The 27,198-nt window shown below is 36.7% G+C and overlaps 1 protein-coding gene across 1 annotated transcript in view; it reads left to right on the forward strand.

The window, feature by feature from the left end:
• The first annotated feature begins 2,985 nt into the window (after nt 1-2,985).
• Nucleotides 2,986-27,198, forward strand: part of LOC123537477 (uncharacterized) — a 46,870-nt gene continuing 22,657 nt past the window's right edge. Inside the window, exons 1-7 of the mRNA XM_053529235.1 lie at nt 2,986-3,030; nt 3,913-4,151; nt 8,233-8,336; nt 15,000-15,118; nt 16,166-16,469; nt 19,823-19,911; nt 21,908-21,997. Of these exons, the coding sequence (XP_053385210.1) occupies nt 3,916-4,151; nt 8,233-8,336; nt 15,000-15,118; nt 16,166-16,469; nt 19,823-19,911; nt 21,908-21,997 (942 nt within the window). The 5' untranslated portion in view covers nt 2,986-3,030; nt 3,913-3,915. The remainder of the gene's footprint in view (nt 3,031-3,912; nt 4,152-8,232; nt 8,337-14,999; nt 15,119-16,165; nt 16,470-19,822; nt 19,912-21,907; nt 21,998-27,198) is intronic.

Raw genomic sequence — 27,198 nt, forward strand, 5'->3', positions numbered from 1 at the left:
ACCTAAGGCTGCAGACATTTGTATCTAATGTTTATACTTATGAGTAGGCTGGATTTGATAATAAAACAATTGTCGTTTTTATGTGTGGTCGATATGTGGATTTATCGACCTGTTAAAGCGATATCAAGTCGATAAATTCGCTCGAGGTTGATATTGCTTTTATCAGGCCGATAAATCCACATATGAGCCAAGCCATGAGAAAACCAACATTGTCTATTGCGATTAGTTTTTAGTTTATACAAATTTGTTTTAGCTCGATTGTGATGAAAGCTTCAAGCTTATTGTAACCACTCTCGAGTCCGCTTCCTGGAAAAACCAGTACTGGTGTCATATGAGAAGTCATGGTCGTGACCCCAGTGGAGCTCGAACCCACGACCTCTGGATTGAGCGGCCAACACCTTATCCACTAGACCACCGCTCCCTATTGCGATTAGAGAAACCGTTAGCAAACAGCATGGATCCTGACCAGACTAGGCGGATGTTGGTTTTCTCATGGCGCGGCTCATATCGACCTCACCAAAAGGCAATTATTCACGGTATACTATCACATGCGCAGAAATTGAAAATAACGATTTTGCGCACGAGATATAAAAACGCTTATGATATATTATTCAAGTTAAACTAATGGGAAAAGTGCATTGGACATTGTGTGGGGTATAATAATTTAACATCTGAATTGCACACATTTGTAATCCATGCTTTAAAATGTTCATTTTAAAAACAAAAAAGTTAACATTGTGTGAATAATTGTATAAGCATATAGCAAAAGCATAGTTCGTAGTCCGACCGGACCGGTTTTTTTTTTAATTCTGTGTTAAAAAGATATGCTAGTATTATTTCAAATATAAAAGAAAGAGAAATCAAAAATTAAATAATCTAAAAACAAAAATAACGTTAGCAGTAAATTGTTAAAACATGAAAGTTCATTGCTATCACTACCCTCCCATTTATCCGTATTAGATATTTACCGTTTTTTATTGTTTTGTTTTAAACAGACTGAGCGGACATGTTTCGGGGTGTGTGTGTGTGTGTGTGTGGGGGGGGGGGGGTCCGGGTTCGAAACTTTGCGACCGATCTTTCATATTTTATACTCCAGTTCATTCATTTCTACAACTTACTGTAACTCCGGGTATCATCTCCATACAAAATCACCCGGTTTTGTTTAAAGCTAAATCATATGATTTATCATTTGAGCAACATTTTGTGATATTTTGTTTTCAGTTTTCTTGTATTTCAGGAACAAAGACCTGTTACATAGAGTTATACCTCTTCTGGAAATGTTTACTTTGATATTTTTTATGAAATTTTGTAATTGCCTCCCTTTAATATGAAAAAAAAATGTAAAAAGTGGACTGTGTTTTTAGATTTTGATATAATTTATTAGTTTATTTAGTTTTATATTCAAATTTGAATACTTCAACAACCTGAAACAAATGGCAAATATGAAAACAGCGCATAGCTTCGTAGTTCATCTATTTTCGATCTATCTTGGTTGCGCAACCGAGATAGGCAAAAGGAGTATAATAATAATTTCATAAACTTACATTTCTAGTTAATTTTCGCAAAATGTGTACTTACCAATGCAAATCTTTGACAACCTTAATATAAGAGTGTTTATATTCATATGTTCCCTAAGACAAGATATTTTCATTAAATTAAAACTTAATATGCTAAAACGCTATCTTGGTCGGGCAACCAAATTTTATAAATACTTCCAGTGCACGGTATAGACCCCTTCGCCTTATGTCACATCGTTAGGTGTGAAATAACGACGTACATTTAACTAGCCTGTCCAGTTCTGTTGAAAGTATCCTGCAAACTGCTATCTCATGTCTGTCCGGTACACAAAATGACACATCGACTGCCGAACGTATTACTTCTTTGATTGAGTGTGATTCAAATATCTTGTTATTTTAGGTCTTCGCTTATGTCAAGTGCAATACTTCATCAAACATACGTATCATCAATATCAAATACTTTGCTTCTACTTTTGTAATAATGAAATAAAATACACATAATGACCTTGATAAAGATAACGGTATCACCATTCGTAATTATATTAGCCTTCCGTCCGTAAGTTTCCGGTGGTTTCCGTACAATCGGAATCGGCTATTTCCGTGGTTTGGGCCGGGCCGGGTTTTATTAATAACCCCGGCTACCTCTTTCTACGAGAGTTTCTTGAAGGGATCAGCTATTAACTGTATTCTCAAATAAGTAAGCTGGAGTTATCGTTCTTCATTTAAACGAAAATGGACCCAGCTAACAAAATATGAAGACATGAAATTACGTATATGAATAAGCATAAAGCGCAATACAGAAATCGTTGCTCTCTTGACATTACACAAGTACTTAATGACATTACAGTGTATGCATGTAATAACTGTAATAAAAACAGTTGATTAACAATGAGAGAACGTATTTGCTAACATTTAACTAGTCTTCAATAGCCCAAATCAAGTAAATGACTACCAGTTCTCTTTTGGCACTTGGCGTTAGAAAAAATACTTTGAAAAATTATCATGAAGCTATACATAAGATACTAAGGATTTTGGCATTTAAAGCATTAATTGGTTTACTTATATCCATATATAAGTGATCTAAATTGCAACATGTAGCATGCGTTTGTCATCAACAATAAAGCACTTTACCAAATGCAATAATAGTTGTCATTAATCATAAAGCGTTTGATCAAATACAATAATAGAATTTTTGCATAAATAATCTTCCATAAAAAGTGACCCCCTATTTGTGAATCAGATATTTTAAATTTCTAGATCTCCATTTCTTCATAACCAGACAACTTCAGACATAAAAGATAGATTCAAATAATTCAAACATTTATATGAATGCGAACAAAATTGGTAGTTCTAAGTGTTAGTAAGTTTAGATATCATGAAATTTAAACCTAAACATTATCATGAAAATCTAAACATATTACTCTACAATGTGCCCAGTCACGTGATAATCACATGATCGCGTTACGTCATTTTGTTCCCGCTTCAAGCTCGAAAGTGAAAGTGGAAATTTAAGGTAAACAAAAATTATAAATCAGGGCGTAAGTTTTTCATTAAATATATTGTGTTAATATCATGCACATGATTCGAAACCTATTTGAAAGTGCTGCCCCCGGTGCTACGACTTCCCCACTAAAACCTTCGCGTTTTAACGCTAGTACTCGATTAGAAACTACTGAAAGTTTTTTGAAATCGAAAGTAGATTTTCCGCCAAACACTTCTCTTAATTTGAGAAATGATAATTATCGGATACTGTCAAATGTTGTTGAACTGTACAGTTTCCGCATCATCACAATATCCGGCTTTTGATAAATAATTTAAACATTGGTGTTAGGGGTTTTTCGATGCGGGTTGGCGCAAAGACGTCCGACACGTGTACGTGTTGGTCACCTTACTATGGCATAAATAAATAGTCCCAAGCCACTCACTGGGGTAGTAACCCATGTTTTTGCCCCCAGTGGTTTGGAACTATTTATGTAGTGACCAATGCTTTTGCCCCCAGTGGCTTGGGACTATTTAATATGCAATATTTAAGGTGACCCACATGTGTGACTCGTATATACCCTTTTTGGGTGGGCAGGGATGAGAATCAAACTTGTATTCTTTTTAACTTTGTCATTTGTCTTTGATGATTCCAACAATTGCATTGTCTGTCATGCCAAAATGTAAACATTCAAAGGAAATATGAAACTTCCATTTTTTTGTTAAAAATTGTCACATTTTTTTTTTCAAATCCAAAACCAAGTGTTTGCAAGAGTTACCTTTCCTGTGGTCATTGCTACCTAGTATATAGCCTTACTTAACGTAGAACAAATTAGTTATAGTCAAGATGATATTTATGTTCATGTGCCAAAATTACTTTGGCAACAGATAATTTGTGGTGAATTTGTTAATTCAGAAGATGCCAGTCATTGTACGTCAGAAACGTAGAAGCAGCAATAGCCCTGCTTGTCATGGGAAGACGAATGATTCCGGTACTAGTAAGGAAGATGCTAATGAGGAAAATGGAAAGAAGACTCCTAGAAGGGGAAGCCCTTGCAAGCAAAGTTTGGACAAAGATGTCAGTAAAACGTCATCAGGCAGATCAAGGTTAAGACGGAAATCCCCTACAGATTCTCCCAAAAAATCTTCGAGCAGGTATGTACCTTTAGTAGGGTATACAAGTTTTATTTTATTAAATTGACAATGCCTTAAAATGCATGTTTTGTTTTTTTCCACCGGCTTAACTTAGTAAATTGGAGTGAACAGATGAGCATATTGTAGTGCTGTAAGTTCAGTCCCCAGATGAGACCTATGTTCTTCTGTGACATTTTGATAGATGATCTTGTGTCTGAAATCATTCATTTTCCACCTCTGATCATGCGTGGATCCAGCCAATTTTCTCAGAGGGGGTCCGCCCGCCCTTAACTATGACTGACAAACATGTGTCTTTATACACTAAATATATTTGTGTGTGTGTGTGGATGCTAGCCGTTTACAAGTACAGCGTTGCCAATTATTTTTTCTTGAACAGGCTGAAATAGAATGCCCCCCCGCCCACACCCCCCCATGGAAAAATTTGAAATTAAACGCTTCATTTCCCGTATTCTGGGGCATTTTAGGAGCATTTAAGAACACCTTTTCCACTGCAACTTTATATACAATATACCCCTTATTTTCACGATTTTATGAGCTCACCTGTTAAATTTAGGAAAAATAATTAAGTCTTCTTAAAGGTAAAATTCTTTGTTTCTTTGAGAAAATTAACATGAATATGAATTACATCAAGGTCGTATGTAGCAGCAGCCACATACCCTTTGAATGCGGTCCTAATGTTGCCTTTTCGAAAAACCATTTTCTTTCCTTCTTCTCTTCTTTTCATTTTTAGCTCGACTATTCATAGAATAGTAGAGCTATTGGACTCGCCCATGCGTCCCGATTTGGTTAAGTTTTTGTATGTAAGCTGGTATCTCAGCAACCACTTGTGGGAATGGATTGAAACTTCACACACTTATTCACTGTGATAAACTGACTTACATTGCACAGGTTTCATAACTCTATTTTGCTTTCTTACAAAATTATGCCCCTTTTTTGACTTAGAAATTTTTGATTAAGGTTTTGTATGTAAGCTGGTATCTCAGTAACCACTTGTGGGAATGGATTGAAACTTCACACACTTATTAACTGTGATAAACTGACTTACATTGCACAGGTTCCATAACTCTATTTTGCTTTTTTACAAAATTATGCCCCTTTTTCGACTTAGAAATTTTTGGTTAAGGTTTTGTATGTAAGCTGGTATCTCAGTACTCACTAAAGGGAATGGATTGAAACTTCACACACTTGTTCACTGTCATGATCTGACATGCACAAAGTAGGTCCCATAACTCTGTTTTGCTTTTTTACAAAATTATGCCCCTTTTTCAACATAGAAATTTTTGGTTAAGTTTTTGTATGTAAGCTGGTATCTCAGTATCCACTAATGGGAAAGGATTGAAACTTCACACACTTGTTCACTGTCATGTTATGACATGCAGTGCAAAGGGTCAATAACTCAACTTTGCATTTTACAAAATTATGCCCCTTTTTCAACTTAGGAGTTTTTGGTTAAATTCTTATATGTAAGCTGGTATCTCAGTACCCACTTACGGGAATGGTTTGAAACTTCATACACTTGTCCACTGTCATGAGCTGATAAGCACTATGCAGGTTCCATAGGACCATAACCCAATTTTGCTTTTTTTAAATTATGCCCCTTTTTCGACTTTCTTATTCATTCAATCGACAAGGCTGTTGAATAGTCGAGCGTTGCTGTCCTCCGACAGCTCTTGTTTTTTTAGCTCACCTGTCACATAGTGACAAAGTGAGCTTTAATTTGTGATCAGCCTTCGTCAATCGTCTGTGCGTCAGTGCGTCCATCTGTGCGTCCGTCAAAATTTCTTGTCTGCATGATAGTGGTTTCATGTATCACCATAAGATCTCGGTTCCTTTCTTGAACTGGCCAGATTCCATCATGGGTTCCAGAGATATGGCCCCTGAAAGGGCCAGAATTAGCTATTTTGACCTTGTCTGCGCAATAGCACCTTTATTTATGATTTGATTTTAACCAAACTTGCACAAAACTTGTGTCACCATAAGATCTCGGTTCCTTTCTTGAACTGTCCAGATTCCATCATGGGTTCCAGAGTTATGGCCCCTTAAAGGTCCAAAATTTGCTATTTTGGCTTTTGCAGCCATATAGAGTCCTCATTTATGGTTTGATTTGATACAAACTTCCAAAATATCTTCAACAACAATAAATCTTGGATTCCATGACGAATCTGTCTTATCCAATCGTAGGTTCCAGAGTTATTTTATATCTGATTACCTCCCCTGATAGCTCGTCCGCTTAGCTCAGTAGGGAGAGCGTTGGTATACGGATCGCAGAGTCGCGAGTTCGATGTTCTCCATGACAATTTGATAAAAGGCATTGTGTCTGAAATCATTCGCCCTCCACCTCTGATAACTCATGTGGGGAAGTTGGCAGTTACTTGCGGAGAACAGGTTTGTACTGGTACAGAATGCAGGAACACTGGTTAGGTTAACTGCCCGTCGCTACATGACTGAAATACTGTTGAAAAATGGCATTAAACCCAAAACAAACAAACAAATACCTCCCCTGATTGTAATCAAAATGGATTTATATCAGTAAGTACTTATAGGACTTATTTGAAATTTCATTAATGTCATTAGTTGGACTGAGACAATCAGGGTAGATAACTATGGACTGATTTTATGTCAAATTACCTCCCTTTATTTCAAATTAAAATGGGTATATCTCCGTAACTAATGAAGATACTGATCTGAAATTTCATTGACTTGGACAATTAGTGAAGATACTTATATTGATTGAATTTATGACAGATTACCTCCCTTTTTTTTTTATCTAAATGAATACACCTTATATAGCAGCTTCTAATGAGATTGGTTTGAAACGTTATTTAATTTTTTTTTTTTGTCTTCCATGGTAAGAAATAGTCGTATTAGATAACTCTTGATTGAACATTTATCGATAAGAATACTTTACTAATATATTGTTGTATAGGCTTGTACTCTGTATCTTCTACATGCATATCCCAATGCATGATTACCTCCCCTGATTTTAATAAAAATGGATTTATCTCGGTAAATATTTATAGAACTCATTTGAAATTTCATTAATGTCTTTAGTTGGACTGAGGCAATCAAGGTAGATAGCTATGGACTGATTTTATGTCAAATTACCTCCCTTTCTTTCAAATTAAAATGGGTGTATGTCAGTAACCAATGAAGATAATGATTTGAAATGTCATTGGTGCCATCAGATGGACTCTGACAATCAGGGTAGATAACTTTTGACTAAATTTATGACAAATTACCTCCCTTTATTTTATGTAAACGAATATATATCAGCAGCATCTAATGAGATTGGTTTTAAATGTTATTTAAGTCTTCCAGAGTAAGGAATAGTCATGTTAGTACAAAAATGCAGCATTTGAGCCTAGGACCCTCAAACTTGGTATGGAAATTGGCCCTGACTAGGTCAAAAGGGACTGTTACAAGAAAATGTTTATCCTGATGATATTTAATGTGTGTGCCAGCCTATGTGCTCCATGTCAACACTTGATCATATCATTTTGAACAATGGTACTCAGGTGAGCCATACAGGGCCATCATGGCCCTCTTGTTGTTTTTTTTCTTTTGGATTTCCCAGCGGGGGTCCGGACCCCCAGACCCTCCCTCTGGATCTGCGCATGTCTGATAATTGTGGAGAAGTTAGAAGTTACTACAGAGAGCAGATTAGATCTGGTACTGAATCCATGAACACTGTTTAGATTAAGTGCCCACAATTGTATAACAGAAATACTAGTGAAAAATATTTCAAAGCGAACAAACCTGGTTGAAGTCTTGCACATCTGAACTTTGTACACAGGTTTAAGAGAAAATAAATGACAGGAATGCCTTTATTTGTTAATATACCTTTACAAATATTATGATAAAAGAATACACAGATCTACATTCATACTGTGATAATGAACCTGACATCTTGCAGCAATGTTTGATATTATAGCTCATCAAACTAGTAATTATTTGTTTATTACAGAAATTTCTGGCAGATCCTGGTCCTCCAGACCAGCTCTAAATACAGTTATCAAGCCATGAAACTTTCATCAGTGTACACATGTTGATATCACATATTTATATTTCATGTTTGATGCAGTTCACAAGGACATGTTTCTAATGAAACTGATGAAGAATCTGATGATGATGTTATAAAACCAGTGTCGTCTGCCAAAAAAGCTAGAAAGATTTACTCTAGTGATGGTAAAATTCAATTTACAGTTTAATGCTTAAATATATCAAGTTCTATTTATAGTCATATTCATATATATTAGTGAGCAGCAGGATTCTTAGATCCTTTAGTAATGAGTTGAAGACAGTGTAAAGAAATATAAGAAAAGATGTAATATCTAAGTGTTATTTAACCCTTCAAAATAGCTTATGATCTGACTCTGTTAGAAGAGGTGGCGACTCATGTAGCAATAGCATGAGCTTGTCAAGAGCTGCAAGTGAATTTTTGGTGCCAAAGACAACCCTGCACAACAAGGTCCACGTTACTGCTACGCATGTGAAAAACCATACATGCACCAATTGTATATATTTCACCCTAAATGTGTAGCAGATTATTGGGCGATACAGACAAATTTCCATTTGAATGCAAATACTGTTAAGTTAAACACGGGTTCTAAGACATTTGAACTGCTATAACCAGGGCTCCGGAAATTTTGATAACTCAATCGGTCCGAAACGAAAATCCTGACATCGGCGCTACCCCACCCACCGCATTCCCAATATTACATATTTTGTAAAACTTGATAGGGTAAAGAAATAAGCATGTCATGCATTAAAAATGAGTTACCAGTCACCGCGCGTTACCATACAATGAAGACAGTTATTCAGTGTTATGTGTGATCGTTACTTTGTTTAAATTTCGATGTTTTTCCGAGATAATACGAGGCATTGACACCGTGTGCGTAACTAGTCTAAAAGCCAACGCACTTGACTTCGATACCGTATACACGGCAGATACTTTGTGATGTTTCCTCATTCTTTGACGGAATTCTATAAAATACAATGCGTCAAAGTCAGTTACACGACATGTATTCTCTGCTAAACAGCCTCAGTATTTAAAGAATACTCTGCCGCGGACCGAATGTGTACGTTATTTGAACGCTGAGATCGAATTTCCCGGATGTATAGTACCAAAACGTCACGCGGGTTGGCCACGGATATTTCATTTTACTTACGTTGTACTTCAATAAGCAACTACATTTTATAAAGTTGTATGTTCTCTTCTGATGTAAACAAAATTTCATTTTGAAACGTTTTTTTAAAAGACCGATTTGATAAACAGTGCCACTCCGGTTTTCTTTATCATTCGTGGTTGCCCGTCCATTTTTTTCTTTTTTGTACAGTCAGGTTGCAAAGACGATTTTCTGCATTTGTTTCAACTGGAGCCCCAACAAATGAATCATGTATTTTTTTCAAATCAAGTAATTATAAAAATTATTTTTATCGGTTTTCCGTGTGATGTCTCATTAAATCAAAGACCTATAATGTACAATTATAGCTCTTTGATTAAATGCAGCGACCATTTGTTTGTTACCGTGATCAAACATAGCCTTTTGAAATAAACCATCCGTCGGATTCTAAATAAAAGAAGTGGATCCCCGTCGAAATGATTTGGATCCAGTCAGAAACGTTAAGAAACCAGTCAAAAATGTTTAATACACCGCAGTCGGCTGTCTGCAAACATTAAAGGATGTGCCGCGCGAGCACTGATTGCGTCACGCACTAATTACGGACCGATTATCAAAGTGACAATCAGACCGATTGACACGTTTATTGATTATCTGAAGGTGCGACCAACAATTTCCTACTTGGCAGGTGATTGTGTATTGAGATATCAGACCGAAATTTATTCTTTTCTCCATTTTTACGGGACCGATTTTTTTTCGTTTTTTCACTTCACGAATCGGTCTGAAAAGTCAAAAATCGGTCCAAAACCGACAAACCGGCAAATTTCCGAAGCCCTGGCTATAACACTGCACATTGCACCATGTATAAGAATGTTAATACTCTATTCAGCGTTTTGGACATTAATCATGTAGAAATTTGTCAAGATGTTGTGCTGTGTTTCTGCAAATTTAAGTTTAGATACAGATATATGTTTTGTTTTATAAAGTTCCTTAGTTAAAAGTGCAAGTAATACCGTAAAGATTTTGTATGTTTATCATTGTATACAAACATTTAAAAGGTTCTATTTTTAAAAAAGTTGGGACTGTTCGGAATTAGCCCCCCTATTGTTCGGAGTAACCCCCACTGTTCAGAAATACACGTCCAATAGGTAATATCTTCAAAACACTGTACTGACGGTATCTATATACGTATATAGTTCGCAATTATACACGCTAAATCAGTTGGAATTACTTTATAAACAAGTTGTTTTTAAATGGCAATATAAGTGGGTATTTCCGAACATTCAACATTATTGCTTAACTGTTCGGAAATACCCACATCCGCTCTATATTGTTTTGCTTAGTGTCCGTCTGTCTGTAGTTGGTTGATCATTTAGTTTCTGATCAGTAACTAGAGAATGCTTGGTGTCACAATATTCTTGGTTCATAGAAAGATTGCCTGTGGATAGTAAATGCCCCCAAAAACTTTAGGGATCACTAGGTCAAAGGTCATGGTCTCAATGACATAAAACGTTTTCCACTCAATATGTAAATAATGCTTTGGTCTGCAATCATCAAACTTCTTAGAATGATATCATGTTGTATCTCTATTTACTGGGGTCAATGGTTAAGGTCACAAGTGCATACAATTGTTAAGACTTCTAAGGGACATTGCCTGTTGTCAGTATGTGACCCCAATTATTTTGGGGATCAGTATGTCAAAAGTCAAGGTCACACCTTGACATTGCAAAATGGTTGCCCCTTAATAATTAAAGGACAGTTTGACCTACAAGCATCAAACTTCATTTGATGATTGCCTGTGGTTAGTAGATGTCTCCTACTGTTTAGGAGGTCACTAAGTCAAAGGTCAAGGTCACAGTGACCTCAAAACTGAAAATAATTTCTGCTATGTAACTTTAGAACCCTTTGGTCCATAGTGACTGAATACATTTTCTGCTAAGTAACTAAAGAACACTTTTTATCCTGTCACTTGCAGTATTTTCGACCCGATATCAGGGTGCCGTATATCTTTCTTGATATACCGTCAGTTGATCATGTGACCAGTGATATACGGTCAGTTGATCATGTGACCTTATGATCGATATTGTTGTCATAAGAAATTTTGCAACGAAACCATCATCATTGTGTTGGAAATGTCCGAACTAAGAAAATGAGTGGTCAAATAATGATTGCAGACCATCTGATGATGGTGGGCTATTAAAATCACTCTGCGTCCGTGGTCCGTCCGTCCGTCATTCCGTCCGTCCGTCCGTTAACAATTTCTCGTTATCACATCTCCTCAGAAACTACTGGGGGGATTTTGACCAAACTTTGTCAGAATGTTGTATTGGTACCCTAGTTGTGTCCCCCTGAAAATCAGACTGGTTCAACAATTTATGAGTGAGTTATGGCCCTTTGTTTATTTATATAGATTTATATAGGGAAAAACTTTGAAAACCTTCTTGTCCAAAACCACAGAGCCTAGGGCTTTGATATTTGGTATGAAGCATCATCTAGTGTTCCTCTACCAAGATGATTCAAATTATTTCTCTGGGGTCAAATATGGCCCCGCCCTGGGGGTCACATGGTTTATATAGACTTATATAGGGAAAAACTTTGAATAACCTCTTGTCCAAAACCACAGGGCCTAGGGCTTTGATATTTTGTATGTGACATCATCTAGTGGTCTTCAACTAAGATTGTTCAAATTATACCCCTAGGGTCAAATATGGCCCCGCCCTGGGAGTCATATGGTTTACATAGACTTATATAGGGAAAAACTTTGAAAATCTTCTTGTCCAAACCACAAAGCCTAGGGCTTTGATACTTGTAATGTAGCATCATCTAGTGGTTCTCTACCAAGTTTGTCAAATTATCCTCCTAGGGTTAAATATGGCCCCGCCCCGGGGGTCACATGGTTCATATAGACTTATATAGGGAAAAGCTTTTAAAATGTTCTTGTCAGTAACTACAACATTCAAACTTGGACCACATGTATATTTTTGAGTGGCAAGATGAACCTTGACATGAGTTGACCTTGATTTTGACCTAGTGACCTACTTTCACATTTTTGTAGCTACAGCCTTCAAATTTGGACCACATGCATAATTTTGTGCACTGGAAAAAACTTTGACCTTTATTTTGACCTAGTGACCTACTTTCACATTTTTGAAGGTACAGGCATCAAATTTGGACCATATGCATAGTTTCGTGTTTCAAAATGAAATTTGACATTGATTTTGACCTAGTGACCTACTTTCACATTTCTCAAGCTACAGCCTTCAAATTTGGACTACATGCATAGTTTTGTGTACCGAAAAAAACTTTGACATTGACATTGACCTAGTGACCTACTTTCACATTTTTGAAGGTACAGGCTTCAAATTTGGACCACATGCATAGTTTTGTATTCTGAAATAAAATTTGACCTTGATTTTGACCTAGTGACCTACTTTTACATTTCTCAAGCTACAGCCTTCAAATTTGGACCACTTGCATAGTTTTGTGTACCGAAATGACCTTTGACCTTTACATTGACCTAGTGACCTACTTTCACATTTTTAAGGTACAGGCTTCAAATTTGGACCACATGCATAGTTTTGTATTCCGAAATAAAATTTGACCTTGATTTTGACCTAGTGACCTACTTTTACATTTCTCAAGCTACAGCCTTCAAATTTGGACCACATGCATAGTTTTGTGTACCGAAACAAACTTTGACCTTTGCATTGACCTAGTGACCTACTTTCACATTTTTGAAGGTACAGGCTTCAAATTTGGACCACATGCATAGTTTTGTATTCCGAAGTAAAATTTGACCATAATTTTGACCTAGTGACCTACTTTTACATTTCTCAAGCTACAGCCTTCAAATTTGGACCACTTGCATAGTTTTGTGTACCGAAATGAACTTTGACCTTAAGATTGACCTAGTGACCTACTTTCACATTTCTGTAGCTACAGGCTTCAAATTTAGGACCACATGCATAGTTTTGTGTACCGAAACAAACTTTGACCTTGACATTGACCTAGTGACCTACTTTCACATTTTTGAAGGTACAGGCTTCAAATTTGGACCACATGCATAGATTTGTGTTGTGTACGGAAATGAAATTTGACCTTGAGCTAGTCAATAAGTCTTGAAATTTGGAACACTCAAAAATGGCACATTGGTGGGCGCCAAGATCACTCTGTGATCTCTTGTTATTCAAAAATGAAGAAGTTATTGCGATTTTGCCGGTAATCACGTCATTATATAAGTGACGTCATTACGAATATGACGTCATTAAAGCGGTTGTCGCACACTTATTTTTGTAAAAATAAATTGCCAAATATCGTCATATTGGTCAGAGGTCAATGTAAAGGTATACAAATTTACACAGCCACTTGCCTTTGACAGACTGTCATGGAGGCGTGTGTGTTGCGCACACAGGTCTTGTTTATTGACATATTTTCTTCAACACAAAGAACTTTTCGTAAATACCAATTTAATTTCATTTGTTATTATACCCCCAGATACATAGTATTTATTGGAGTCATGTTTGTCTGTTGGTCTGTCAAAGATTTACATTTAATTAGCATTATTTGTTAACCTCAGCAAGAGGATGTGTAGAAAGTTCACTTCAGGTCACTACATGTCCAAGGTCAAGATCACACTTGAACGTCGAAGGTTAAATAACTTAATTTTATATTATATGCTCCATAGTGTCTAAATAGCTTGGAAGAATTTTGTAAAACTAACCAGTTGTTTACCTCACCAAGATGACATGCAGTATGCTAGGTCGAAGCTTACTCTTGTAGGTCAAAGGTCAAGTAGCTGAACTTTGTTTGTGCTCTTTATTTTCTAAACTGATGTTTTTCATAGAATTAGCATCAGTTAATGATGCTTGGGCCACTAGATCCAAGGTCAAGGTCACAAATAGAGGTCGATAAGCTTCAATTTGTGTGTGCTTGATATTATATTCTTTAACTTTAGAAGGATTTTCAAAAATCTAGCATCAGTTGTTCACCTTGTCAAGACGACATGTAGAGTGCACAACCCAAGTCACTAAGTCCAAGGTCAAGGTCACTCTTAAAGATTAAAGGTCATAATCACAATATTTTACTTTCCCTGTATTAAAGTGGCTTCTGTGGATATTACTGGTAATCACCTTCGGTGACGGCTCGAGTTTGAATTATGTAATATCACATGATGTAGCTTGTTAGAAGAAGTATTCCCTGTATAACCGGTAGTTTTCCAACACTTAAATTTTTTTCTATTTTTTGTGACTAAAAAATTGGCATCATCTGAAATTCAATTATCACTTTCTTTATTTACTTGTCTTCTCAAATTTGTAAAACTTAGTCTCATAAAATTTATATTAGTTTTTTTTCTCAAATACATACTTTTACAGAAAAACTCATGTTCTAAGCTTTTTCAAAACTTTGTTCTTTAATAATAGATACCTTTAAAGGAATTCATAGAATAGAGATTTTCTTATTCAACATTTCTTTTTAGCCGTAACATTAAAAATTCTTGATATATATTCCAACTTTAAGCACTTCAAACATTTGTATTTGAAACTATTTATATCTTGGTGTAGAAATTTATTTATGGACTTGATTCACATGCCTAGCAATAAACTTTAGATGTATCTTTGGCAGAATAGCTGATAATTATAGTATAAAGTGAATGAATCTTGAACTGTGTTGTATTTCATTGTGTAGAGGCCTTAAAGAAATGCTGTAGAATAATTTGTCTTTTCCATAGACTCTGATGCTGCAGAAACATCCTCTGGTAAACAAAAAGGTTCAGATAATGATGACAAGAGTAATGATGAAAAGGATGTTACTAAGTCTTCTAAGTCTTCAAAGAAAAAGGTCAAGAGGGTAAGAAAATACTATAGCAATGAAAGAGTACAAGTCTTCCAGGGGTTATCAGCTCAAAACAAGACTAAGATTTTTTAACCTCTTTAGCTCAGTGGTTAGTAGACTGGCTATAGAATGTGAAGGTCATTGGTTTGAAACCCACAGGAGGCTGGTCTTGGTATCGGATCACTAGCCAGAAGAAGCTACTGGAGTGGGGGTATTGTCTGTATCTAACACTATTCTCCTAAACTTAACTGACTTAACAATCTTCAGGAAGAGTCACCAATATGGACAGTGTTTGCAGTTAAAAATAAACTTACATACAAACAAAATTATTAGATCTCAGTGAGAAGTCATTAATGGTTGATGAATTTATCTTGTGATTCCTGAATAAATTCTCAGTAACCCATGTATTTCTTAGATGTGTCCTGATTGCAGGAAATACTGAATACAGGTTGAAGTATTACATTGAACACACATACTGACATAGAATGTAGCAATTTGCATAATGACCCTTTTAATTTTAGTTCTTTAAATTTTGTCTGTTTTTAGCTCACCTGAGCCAAAGGCTCATGGTGAGCTATTGTGACCGCTCAATGTCCGGCGTCCGTCGTGTGTCCGTCAACATTTTCTAAAAAAATCTTCTTCTTGAAAACCACTGGGCAGAATTACACCAAACTACACAGGAGAAATGGTTAGGTAATGGTTCATTATTGCACAATTATATGCTTGTGATAAGATCAATACATTTGTATATAGTTTTGTTGATCTGCCTGTAAGTGATACAGACTTTACATGTTGATGGAAGCATAGGTCTACATATTGTTATAGTACATACCAACAATGTACTGCATTGGATTTGTATTTCTGTTTTCTTTTATTTCTTACAATTTTTTTATCAGACGTCACCCTGTGAAAATTACGATGGGCCAAGTCAGTAGCACTTCTCCAAGGCGTTATCGGTTTTTATAGACCTGCGCATACTGTGCTGGAATGACGGTATTTCAGCAGTGTGTATTGTATTAGATATTTACAATTAAAATTGTCTGTTTACTCTTAAACTTACAGATAAAGAAAACTAGTACACAGAATGGGGACAGGGAAAAACATAGCAGCAGTGGATCAGATACAGACAGCAGCAGCAGCAGCAGCAGCAGTGGATCAGATACAGACAGCTGCTGCAGCAGTAGTAGTTCTGATACCCACAGTTATCACTCTGGACATGGTAACATTATACAGCAGTTAAGGGCAATACAAAAAGAAGATGATGGCATGTTAAATTTGCTTCAATATTACATCCTGTGGTTTGCTTTGAAAGCCGGTGGGGAAGACTGTGATGACGGTGGGGAAGACTGTGATGACGAGTTAAAAGGTCTTTTTTTTCAGTTATTCATGCATTACAGTCAATCCTGTGTATACAGACCAGCATGAGAGAGCCAAAAAATTGACTTTAATATTGTCACCTACTATGAGGGGAGATATATTGATTTTGTGCTGTCTGTCCAGTAAGTCTGACTGTCCATCTGTAACAAAAGTTTATCTGGAATAATCTGAAACCATACAAACGTTGTAGAAAGGTTTTGTATCTAGGCTAGTTTTGCATGTTACAGTGGAACTTCTGAAAACTGGACCTTCTAAAAACTGGAAACGTTTGAAAACTGCATGAAACTCAAAGTCCCATTTTTAGCTCACCTGTCACAAAGTGACAAGGTGAGCTTTTGTGATCGCGCAGCGTCCGTCGTCCGTCCGTGCGTAAACTTTTGCTTATGACCACTCTAGAGGTCACATTTTTCATGGGGTCTTTATGAAAATTGGTCAGATTGTTCACCTTGATGATATCTAGGTCAAGTTCGAAACTGGGTCACATGCCGTCAAAAACTAGGTCAGTAGGTCAAATAATAGAAAAACCTTGTGACCTCTCTAAAGGCCATATTTTTCATGGGATCTGTATGAAAGTTGGTCTGAATGTTCATCTTGATGATATCTAGGTCAAGTTCGAAACTGGGTCAAGTGCGGTCAAAAACTAGGTCAGTAGGTCTAAAAATAGAAAAACCTTGTGACCTCTCTAGAGGCCATACTTGTGAATGGATCTTCATAAAAATTGGTCAGAATGTTCATCTTGATGATATCTAGGTCAAGTTCGAAAATGGGTCACATGCCATCAAAAAGTAGGTCAGTAGGTCAGATAATGCAAAAACGTTGTGACCTCTCTAGAGGCCATATTTTTCATGGGATCTGTATGAAAGTTGGTCTGAATGTTTATCTTGATGATAAAGTTCCAGTTTGAATCTGGGTCATGTAGGGTCAAAAACTAGGTCACTAGGTCAAATCAAAGGAGAATCTAGAGGCCACATTTATGACTATATCTTCATGAAACTTGGTCAGAATGTTAATCTTGATGATCGTAAGGTCAAGTGCAAATCTGGGTCATGCGGGATCAAAAATCTAGGTCACTGGGTCAAATCAAAGGAAAAGCTTGTTTACAGTCTAGAGGCCACATTTATGATTGTATCTTCATGAAACTTGGTCAGAATGTTAGTCTTGATGATTTCTAGGTCAAATTCAAAGCTGGGTTTGTTGGGTCAAAAGCTAGGTCAGTAGGTCAGATCAAGGGGAAAGCTTGTGAACACTCTAGAGACCACATTTTTGACCCAATCTTTATGAAACTTGATCCGAATGTTAATCTTGATGATCTTTAGGTCAAGTTTGAATCTGGGTCATGTGGGATAAAAAAAATAGGTCACCAGGTTAAATCAAAGGAAAAGCTAGTTAACACTGTAGAGGCCACATGTATGACCATATCTTAATGAAACTAAGTCAGAATGTTAACCTTGATGATCTATAGTTCATGTTTAAATCTAGGTCAGGTTGGGTAAAAAGCTAGGTCACAAGGTCAAATCAAAGGAAAAGCTTGTTAACACTCTTAGAGGCCACATTTATGACTATATCTTCATACAACTTGGTCAGAATGTTAATCTTGATGATCTTTAGGTCAAGTTCGAATCTGGGTCATGTGGGGTAAAAAACTAGGTCACAAGGTCAAATCAAAGGAAAAGCTAGTTAACACTTTAGAGGGCTACATTTATGACTATATTTTAATGAATCTTGGTCAGAATGTTAATCTTGATGATCTCAAGGTCCAGTTTGAATCTGGGTCATGTAGGATAAAAAACTAGGTCACAAGGTCAAATCAAAGGAAAAGCTAGTTAACACTGTAGAGGCCACATGTATGACCATATCTTAATGAAGCTAAGTCAGAATGTTAACCTTGATGATCTATAGTTCATGTTCAAATCTAGGTCAGGTTGGGTAAAAAGCTAGGTCACAAGGTCAAATCAAAGGAAAAGCTTGTTAACACTCTTAGAGGCCACATTTATGACTATATCTTCATGAAACTTGGTCAGAATGTTAATCTTGATGATCTTTAGGTCAAGTTCAAATCTGGGTCATGTGGGGTAAAAAACTAGGTCACAAGGTCAAATCAAAGGAAAAGCTAGTTAACACTGTAGAGGCCACTTGTATGACCATATCTTAATGAAACTAAGTCAGAATGTTAACCTTGATGATTTATAGTTCATGTTCAAATCTAGGTCAGGTTGGGTAAAAAGCTAGGTCACAAGGTCAAATCAAAGGAATAGCTTGTTAACACTCTTAGAGGCCACATTTATGACTATATCTTCATGAAACTTGGTCAGAATGTTAATCTTGATGATCTTTAGGTCAAGTTCGAATCTGGGTCATGTGGGGTCAAAATCTAGGTCACCAGGTGAAATGAAAGGAAAAGCTTGTTAACAGTCTAGAGGCCATATTTATGACTGTATCTTCATGAAACTTAGTCAGAATGTTAATCTTGATGATCTTTAGGTCAAGTTCTAATCTGGGTCATTTGGGATAAAAATCTAGGTCACCGGGTCAAATCAAAGGAAAAGCTAGTTAACACTTTAGAGGCCACATTTATGACCATATCTTAATGAAACTTGGTCAGAATGTTAATCTTGGTAATCTTTAGGTCAATAGGTCAGGTGAGCGATACAGGGCCTTCATGGCCCTCTTGTTTGCTGATGTTGATAAGTTATCGTTAACCTTTCTATTTCCCCCAAAAAAATATTAGCTTATCTCTGAACACATGTTGTGCTTTGGCCAGATATTGCACGTCCTTTGGTCATGCCATTTAAATGAAGCAGTATGGGGAGACTTGTACTTTTTTCGCGAACAAGGTCTAGTTTACAGGTGTTTTTACAAGCAGGAGGTGTTTTTTACAAGCTGGAATATACAGCAAACTAGAAGTTAGATTTTTAGTCTTTTAAGTCTTGTGGTCTCTATTCTCAAAGGTTGTGTTTAGCACAGGATTTACTGTATTTTCAGTTGATTATGGCCCTCCGATTTTACATGTAATAAAGATGTTTTGACACAGAAGTTTCAAGTATATGGACTATAGTTGTATTGATAATAATTATGATACAAGCTTTCTGCTATTGCCATTTGTTCTATATACATACATACATCATGTAAAGGAGGTGTTGTCTTAGAACATTTTGTACCATGCTTATACTTTATGCACTTTACTTTTCATATGTATGAAAAGTTTTTCAGCATTTAAATGATAGAATGGAATTCAATATAGTACCAAGACTTTCAATTAGAATAATCACAAAGTCAGCAAAATTATTGTTCAATGAAAGCACGAGGCTGAGTTTTCAAGTTAGTTTTAAACTTTGTTTTCAGAAATATGTGATGCTAAGAAAAGGTTGGACGGCAGACTGGAGCAGAAGATGAATATATGTGTGAGTCAGGCTTGGGGAGCAGACTTTAGCGTAAGCTCACAATTTATTATCAGTGGCAGCATTACGCTTTAAATCTACAAATGTGTAATGTTAATATGACCTGTTAATGCATTTTTAGCTCAGCTATTTAAAGAATAAGGAGAGCTATCCTACTCACCACGGCATTCACGTGTCACACCTTGGTTAAGTTTTGTGTGGGAGTCATTTCATCCTCAACCTTGATTCGTGTGGAGAAATTAGCAGTTAATTATGGATAACAAATAAGTACCGCTTACTGGAACAGAATTTAGGAACGTCGGTTAGTTTAACTGCCCTCCATTACATACTGGTACCGGAACTTAAAATACTGTTGAAAAACAACGCTAAACCCAAAACAAACAAATTGCCACCCATGCCATATAACACAAGTTGCATCACTCCAGCAGTAATATTCTATTATTTGTATCCCTTTTATACTTGGAAATTCTGGTTAATGTTTTCATACACTCTCACTCTATTATTAATCCCCCGCCGTGGCGGAGGGATTATAGGAATGGTCTGCGTCCGTCCTTCCGTCCGTCCGTCCTTCCGTCTGTAACAAAATCGTGTCCGGTCCATATCTCCTAAACCCCTTGAAGGATTTTCATGAAACTTGGGTCAAATGATCACCTCATCAAGACGATGTGCAGAACCCATGAGTCAGCCTTGTCGGTTCAAGGTCAAGGTCACAACTCAAGGTCAAAGGTTTGAGCCTGCCATTTTGTGTCCGCTCTATATCTCCTAAACCCCTTGAAGGAATTTTATAAAACTTGGGTCAAATGATCACCTCATCAAGACGATGTGCAGAACTTATGAGTCAGCCATGCCGGCTCAAGGTCAAGGTCACAACTCAAGGTCGAAGGTTTGAGCCTTCCATTTTGTGTCCGCTCTATATCTCTTAAACCCCTTGAAGGAATTTGATAAAACTTGGGTCAAATGATCACCTCATCAAGACGATGTTCAGAACCCATGAGTCAGTCATGTCGGCTCAAGGTCAAGGTCACAACTTAGGGTCAAAGGTTTGAGCCTTCCATTTTGTCTCCGCTCTATATCTCCTAAACCCCTTGAAAAGTTTTCATCAAACTTGGGTCAAATGATCACTTCATCAAGGCGATGTGCTGAACTTATGAGTCAGCCATGTCGGCTCAAGGTCAAGGTCACAACTGAAGGTCAAAGGTTTGAGCCTTCCATTTCGTGTCCCCTCTATATCTCCTAAACCCCTTGAAGGAATTTTATAAAACTTGGGTCAAATGATTACCTCATCAGATCGATGTGCAGAAATTATGAGTCAACCATGCCAGCTCAAAGTCAAGGTCACAACTAAGGGTCAAAGGTTTGAGCCTTCCATTTGGTGTCCACTCTGTATCTCCTTAACCCCTTGAAGGATTTTCATCAAACTTGGGTCAAATGATCACCTCATCAAAAACTCATGAGTCAGCCATGTCAACTCAAGGTCAAGGTCACAACTGAAGGTCAAAGGTTTCAGCTCTGTATCTCCTAAACCCCTTGAAGGATTTTCATGAAACTTTGGTCAAATGATCACCTCATCAAGACGTTGTGCAGAATTCATGAGTCAGCCATGTCAGTTCAAGGTCAAGGTCACAGCTAAAATCAAAGGTTTTACCCTTTCACTATCCATAGCAGTGGCGGGGGATTTAGCTGTCATTCAGACTGCCTTGTTCACTGCTATTACAAAATGGAGTAGACCCAAAATTACACTGTCTTCCAACAACATCATCCAAATTTGGGGCATAAATCTTTCCAGCAATAGCTCTAGTTTCCCCAGATATGATAGTGGCCTATTGTACCACCAAGTATTTAAATGGTCAAGCATACTGTTTCCTCTGAGAGCTCTTGCTTAAAATACCTAAAATGGATGAGGTATTAATTTACTATTTAAAGAATAATGAATTTCAATTTCAAATTTAGACAAGATTTAGATGCAGTGTTGTTGCTTTGGATCATAAACTGTGAAAGAGATTATATTACTCTAGGGTTTTATTTTCAGAAAGACGTAAAGGCCTATCCACAATTCAATGATTATGTAAAACATGAAGATCTGAGTGGAGGTGATATGCGTCACTTAGGGAATTGTGAGGTAACGTGTTTATATAAAGAAAATGGTTCAGTGATAAGTAGTGCCAATCTGGACTATAGCTCTCTTCCCTGACTGTGCATCCAACCGCTGCAAAAAATGGCGTAATCAATGATTTAACAGCAAAAAAAAAAACATTTCCAAATAGCAAATTTTCTCTAACATCAGTATAGTCAAATATCATTCAGCGTCACATACTGGTGCCTGATAGCAGTTACTGGAAAGCACAACATCTCACGTCTAAGTGCATTAGCACAGCTGTATTTTTATGCTCCCCGAAGGGCGAGCATATAGTTGCTGCTTTGTCCGTCCTTCTGCCTGTCTGTCCATCACACTTTTGTCTGGAGTATAACTTGAAAAGTATTGATGGCATTTGATTGAAACTTCACATATTTATAGAGGCCATTGAGACAAAGTGCAGTGTCAAAGATTCATAACTCTACCTTACCTAGATTTTGAATTATCTCCCTTTATCAAATAAGGCTTGTCCAGAGCATAACTTAAAAAGAATTAATAGCATTTCATTGAAACTTCACAAAATGATAGAGGATATTGACGGAAAGTGCATTGTCAAAGAACCATAACTCTGCTTTACCTAGTTTTTGAATTATCTCCCTTTATTAGACAAAATAAGGCTTGTCCGGAGTATATCTTGAAAAGTATATATGGCATTTTATTATCCCCTGACGAAAGTCGGAGGGATATAGTTTTGGCGTTGTCCGTCCTTCCCTCTTTCCGTCCGTCCGTCCGGAGCCATATCTAGGAAATGGTTGGGAATATTTATTTAAAACTTCATATACATGTACACCACTATGAGTTCTTGCGGCCCGTCAAGTTTCAGTCAGATTGCCCAAGTAACACCAGGGTTATGGCCCTTAGAAGTTTCTAGTGTTAACTATATAGGGTACTATAAATATGGCAATTTCTGCATCATAACTTTTGATATATTTGACCTAGAACTATGAAACTTAAACAGAATTTAGATCACCATAATGTGGTTGTGTACACACAATTTCATTCGGATTTATTTGTAAATTAAGAGTTATTGCCCTTTAATTGTATAAAAATCCACATATTTGTACATAACAAACTTACCATTTTGTAGAATTTCATTAAATTTCTTTCATTCTTTTCCATGAACATTTATTGTAAACATGTGAAGTTGTGTACCCACACCTGATCACCGCCTTACCTTGATCACACACCTCTCCCCCGACCCCCACCCCCCAAAAAAAAATATTTAAAATAATTCATTCCTTATTTTAGATTTTTTTCAAACAATCTTCATATACATGTTCACCACTATGAGGTTATGGGGCCCATCAAGTTTCAGACAGATTGGCCAAGTAACACCCAGAGTTATGGACCTTAGAAGTTTCTAGTGTTAACTATGTAGGGTACTATAGATTATGGCAATTTCTGCATCATAACTTTTGATATATTTGACCTAGAACTATGAAACTTTAACAGAATTTAGAGCACTATAATGTGGTTGTGCACAGACAATTTTGTACGGATTTCTTTTGTAATTTCAGAGTTATTGCCCTTTAATTGTCAAAAAATCCACATATTTGTATATAACAAACTTACCATTTGGCAGAATTTCATTAAATTTCTTTCATTCTTTTCTGTGAACATTTATTATAAACATGTGAAGTTGCGCACCCACACCAGTCCTGGTCACCCACTTGCCTTGGTCACACCCCACTCCCCCACAAAAAAAAATATTTTTTTTTTTTCATTTCTTATTTTAGATTTTTTTCAAACCTTCCAAATTGTACCATTCCCCCACCTCACTTCTCCACCCAGTCATGCCCACCACCGATCATGCATCCTCTCCCCCCCCCCCCCCCCCCCACCACCCAACTTCACCCTTTTACCCTTTTTTTTTTTTTTTTTTTTCATTTTTAATTTTCAATCAATATTTATAATCAACATGTGAAATTTTGTTTCCTCTCCCGTTTCCCTGCACCCCCACCCCCTAAAAAAATAAATATATACATATATCTATATATATACATATATATATATTTCCATTCCATTCCTTTTTTTTTTTTTTTTTTTTTTAATGTTCAAACCTTCAACATGTTAAGTTGTGACTGCACAAACCTTGCCCTCAGCCATGTTCAAGATATCTTACCTGTGTTCTCTTAAGGACATCTGTTCTTTTAAGTTCAAATGTACATGTTAAACAGCAACACCTGGTGCCAAACCACTCAAAGACAATATTTCGTTCCAGTTAAACTTCAAGCTCACATTTCAATTAACTGCATTTAATTTTAAAAGCTAAGCTTATTACAGTAAGCATATCCCATTCAAAATAAATTCTTTAGTCAGGATCAAAGTATCATACATTTATTATGTACTCTTTAATTAAACATTTGTTTTCTGTTAAATTGATTTTGACTAATGAAATTATTTGCTTCTTATTAACATCCTTAACTTTTTGCCGGATATATCTTTTTGCCATTCCTCACTACAAACCCTTTCGGCGGGGGATACCAATTCATCGAATTTGCTTGTTGAAACTTCACATAATCATAGAGGCCATTGAGACAAAGTGCAGTGTCAAAGAATCATAACTCTTCCTTACCTAGTTTTTAGCTCACCTGTCACAAAGTGACAAGGTGAGCTTTTGTGACCGCTTGATGTGCATCGTCCGTCAACAATTTCTAAAAAAATCTTCTTCTTGAAAACCACTGGGCAGAATTACACCAAACTTCACAGGAATGATCCTTGGGTGGCCCCCTTCAAAATTGTTCAAAAGAATTGAATTCCATGCAGAACTCTGGTTGCCATGGCAACCAAAAGGAAAAACTTAAAAAATCTTCTTGTCCAAAACCACAGGGCCTAGGGCTTTGATATCTGGTGTGTAGCATCATCTAGTAGTCCTCTACCAAAATTATTCAAATGATCCCCCTAGGGTCAAATATGGCCCCGCCCCGGGGGTCACATGGTTTATATAGACTTATATAGGGAAAACTTTGAAAACCTTCTTGTACAAAACCACATGGCCTAGGGCTTTGATATTTGGTATGTGGCATCATCTAGTGGTCCTCTACCAAGATTGTTCAAATTATCCCCCTATGGTCAAATATGGCCCCGCCCCAGGGGTCACATGGTTTATATAGACTTATATAGGGAAATTTTTGAAAATCTTCTTGTACAAAACCACATGGCCTAGGGCTTTGATATTTGGTATGTAGCATCATCTAGTGGTCCTCTACCAAGATTGTTCAAATTATCCCCCTAGGGTCAAAAATGGCCCGCCCCAGGGGTCCCAAGTTTTACATAGACTTATATAGGAAAAAAAGTTTAAAATCTTCTTGTCTGAAACCACAACACTTAGACCTTTGATATTTGGTTTGTAGCATTGTCTTATGGTCCTCAACCAAAATTGTTCAAATTGTACCCCTTGGGTGAAAAAAGGCCCTGCCCTGGGGGGTCCTAAGTTTTATATAGACTTATATAGGAAAAAGCTTTAAAAATCTTGTCTGAAACCATATGATCTAGGCTTTTGATATTTGGTATGATGCATTGTCTAGTAGTCCTCTACCAAAATTGTTAAAATTATGCCCTTGGGGGTAAAAGAGGCCTCGCCCTGGGGTCACTTAGTTATTATGTGAGTTATATAGGAAAAATACTTAAAAAATCATCTGATCCTATTTCCGAGACTGTTTAATTATAATTACCTGATGACCCCAAGTAATATGATGTCACTTGACTGTGACCTTGTCCTACTGACCTACTTTCTTGTTTTTAGCTCACCTGAGCACGAAGTGCTCAAGGTGAGCTTTTGTGATCACCCTGTGTTCGACGTCCGTCCGTCGTTAATTGTTTGACTGTTAACACTCTAGAGGTCACAATTTTGACCCAGTCTTAATGAAACTTAGTCAGGATGTTCCTCTCAATAAAATCTTGGACAATTGTGATATTGGGTCATCTGGGGTCAAAAACTAGGTCACCAGGTCAGATCAAAGGAAAAGCTTGTTAACATTGTAGAGGTCACAATTTTGGCCCAATCTTAATGAAACTTGGCCAGAATGTTGCCCTCAATAAAATCTTCGATGAGTTTGATATGGGGTCATCTGGGGTCAAAAACTAGGTCACCGGGTCAAATCAAAGAAAAAGCTTGTTAACACTCTAGAGGTCACAATTTTGACCCAATCTTAATGAAACTTGGTCAGAATGTTACCCTCAATAAAATCTTGAACAAGTTCGATATTGGGTCATCTGGGGTCAAAAACTAGGTCACCAGGTCAAATCAAAGGAAAAGCTTGTTAACACTCTAGAGGTCACAATTTTGGCCCAATCTTAATGAAACTTGGTCAGAATGTTACCCTCAATAAAATCTTGGACGAGTTTGATATTGGATCATCTGGGTTCAAAAACTAGGTCACCAGGTCAAATCAAAGGAAAAGCTTGTTAACACTGTAGAGGCCACATTTTTGACTGTATCTTCATGAAACTTAGTCAGAATGTTAATCATGATGATCTCAAAGTCCAGTTTGAATATGGGTCATGTAAGGTCAAAAACTAGGTCACCGGGTCAAATCAAAGGAAAAGCTTGTTAACACTCTACAGGCCACATTTATGACTGTATCTTCAGAAACTTAGTCAGAATGTTAATCATAATGATCTTTAGGTCAGGTTCTAATCTGGGTCATATGGGGTCAAAAACTAGGTCACCAGGTCAAATCAAAGAAAAAGTTAGTTAACACTTTAGAGGCCACATTTATGACCATATCTTAATGAAACTTGGTCAGAATGTTAATCTTGATGATCTATAGGTCAGGTTCAAATCTGGGTCAGGTGGAGTCAAAAACTAGGTCACCAGGTCAAATCAAAGGAAAAGTTAGTTAACAGTTAAGAGGCCAAATTTATGACCATATTTTAATGAAACTATCTTGATGATCTTTAGGTCAGTAGGTCAGGTGAGCGATACAGGGCCTTCATGGCCCTCTTGTTTAAGATACAGCCTTGAAATTTTGATGACATACACAGTTTTGCACACAAATTGAAAACTGAATTTCATTGACCATGAATGTGACCTACTGACTTTCTTAATATTTTATCATCAGTTTGACATTTGAAACATGTAGTGTCAAAGAACCATAACTCTACCTAGTTTTTGAATTATCTCCCATTGTTTTACAAAATGAGGCTTGTCCGAATTATAACTTGTAAAGTATTAATGGCATTTA

Source organism: Mercenaria mercenaria, chromosome 17, assembly GCF_021730395.1.
Source record: "Mercenaria mercenaria strain notata chromosome 17, MADL_Memer_1, whole genome shotgun sequence".
Lineage (NCBI taxonomy): Eukaryota > Metazoa > Mollusca > Bivalvia > Venerida > Veneridae > Mercenaria > Mercenaria mercenaria.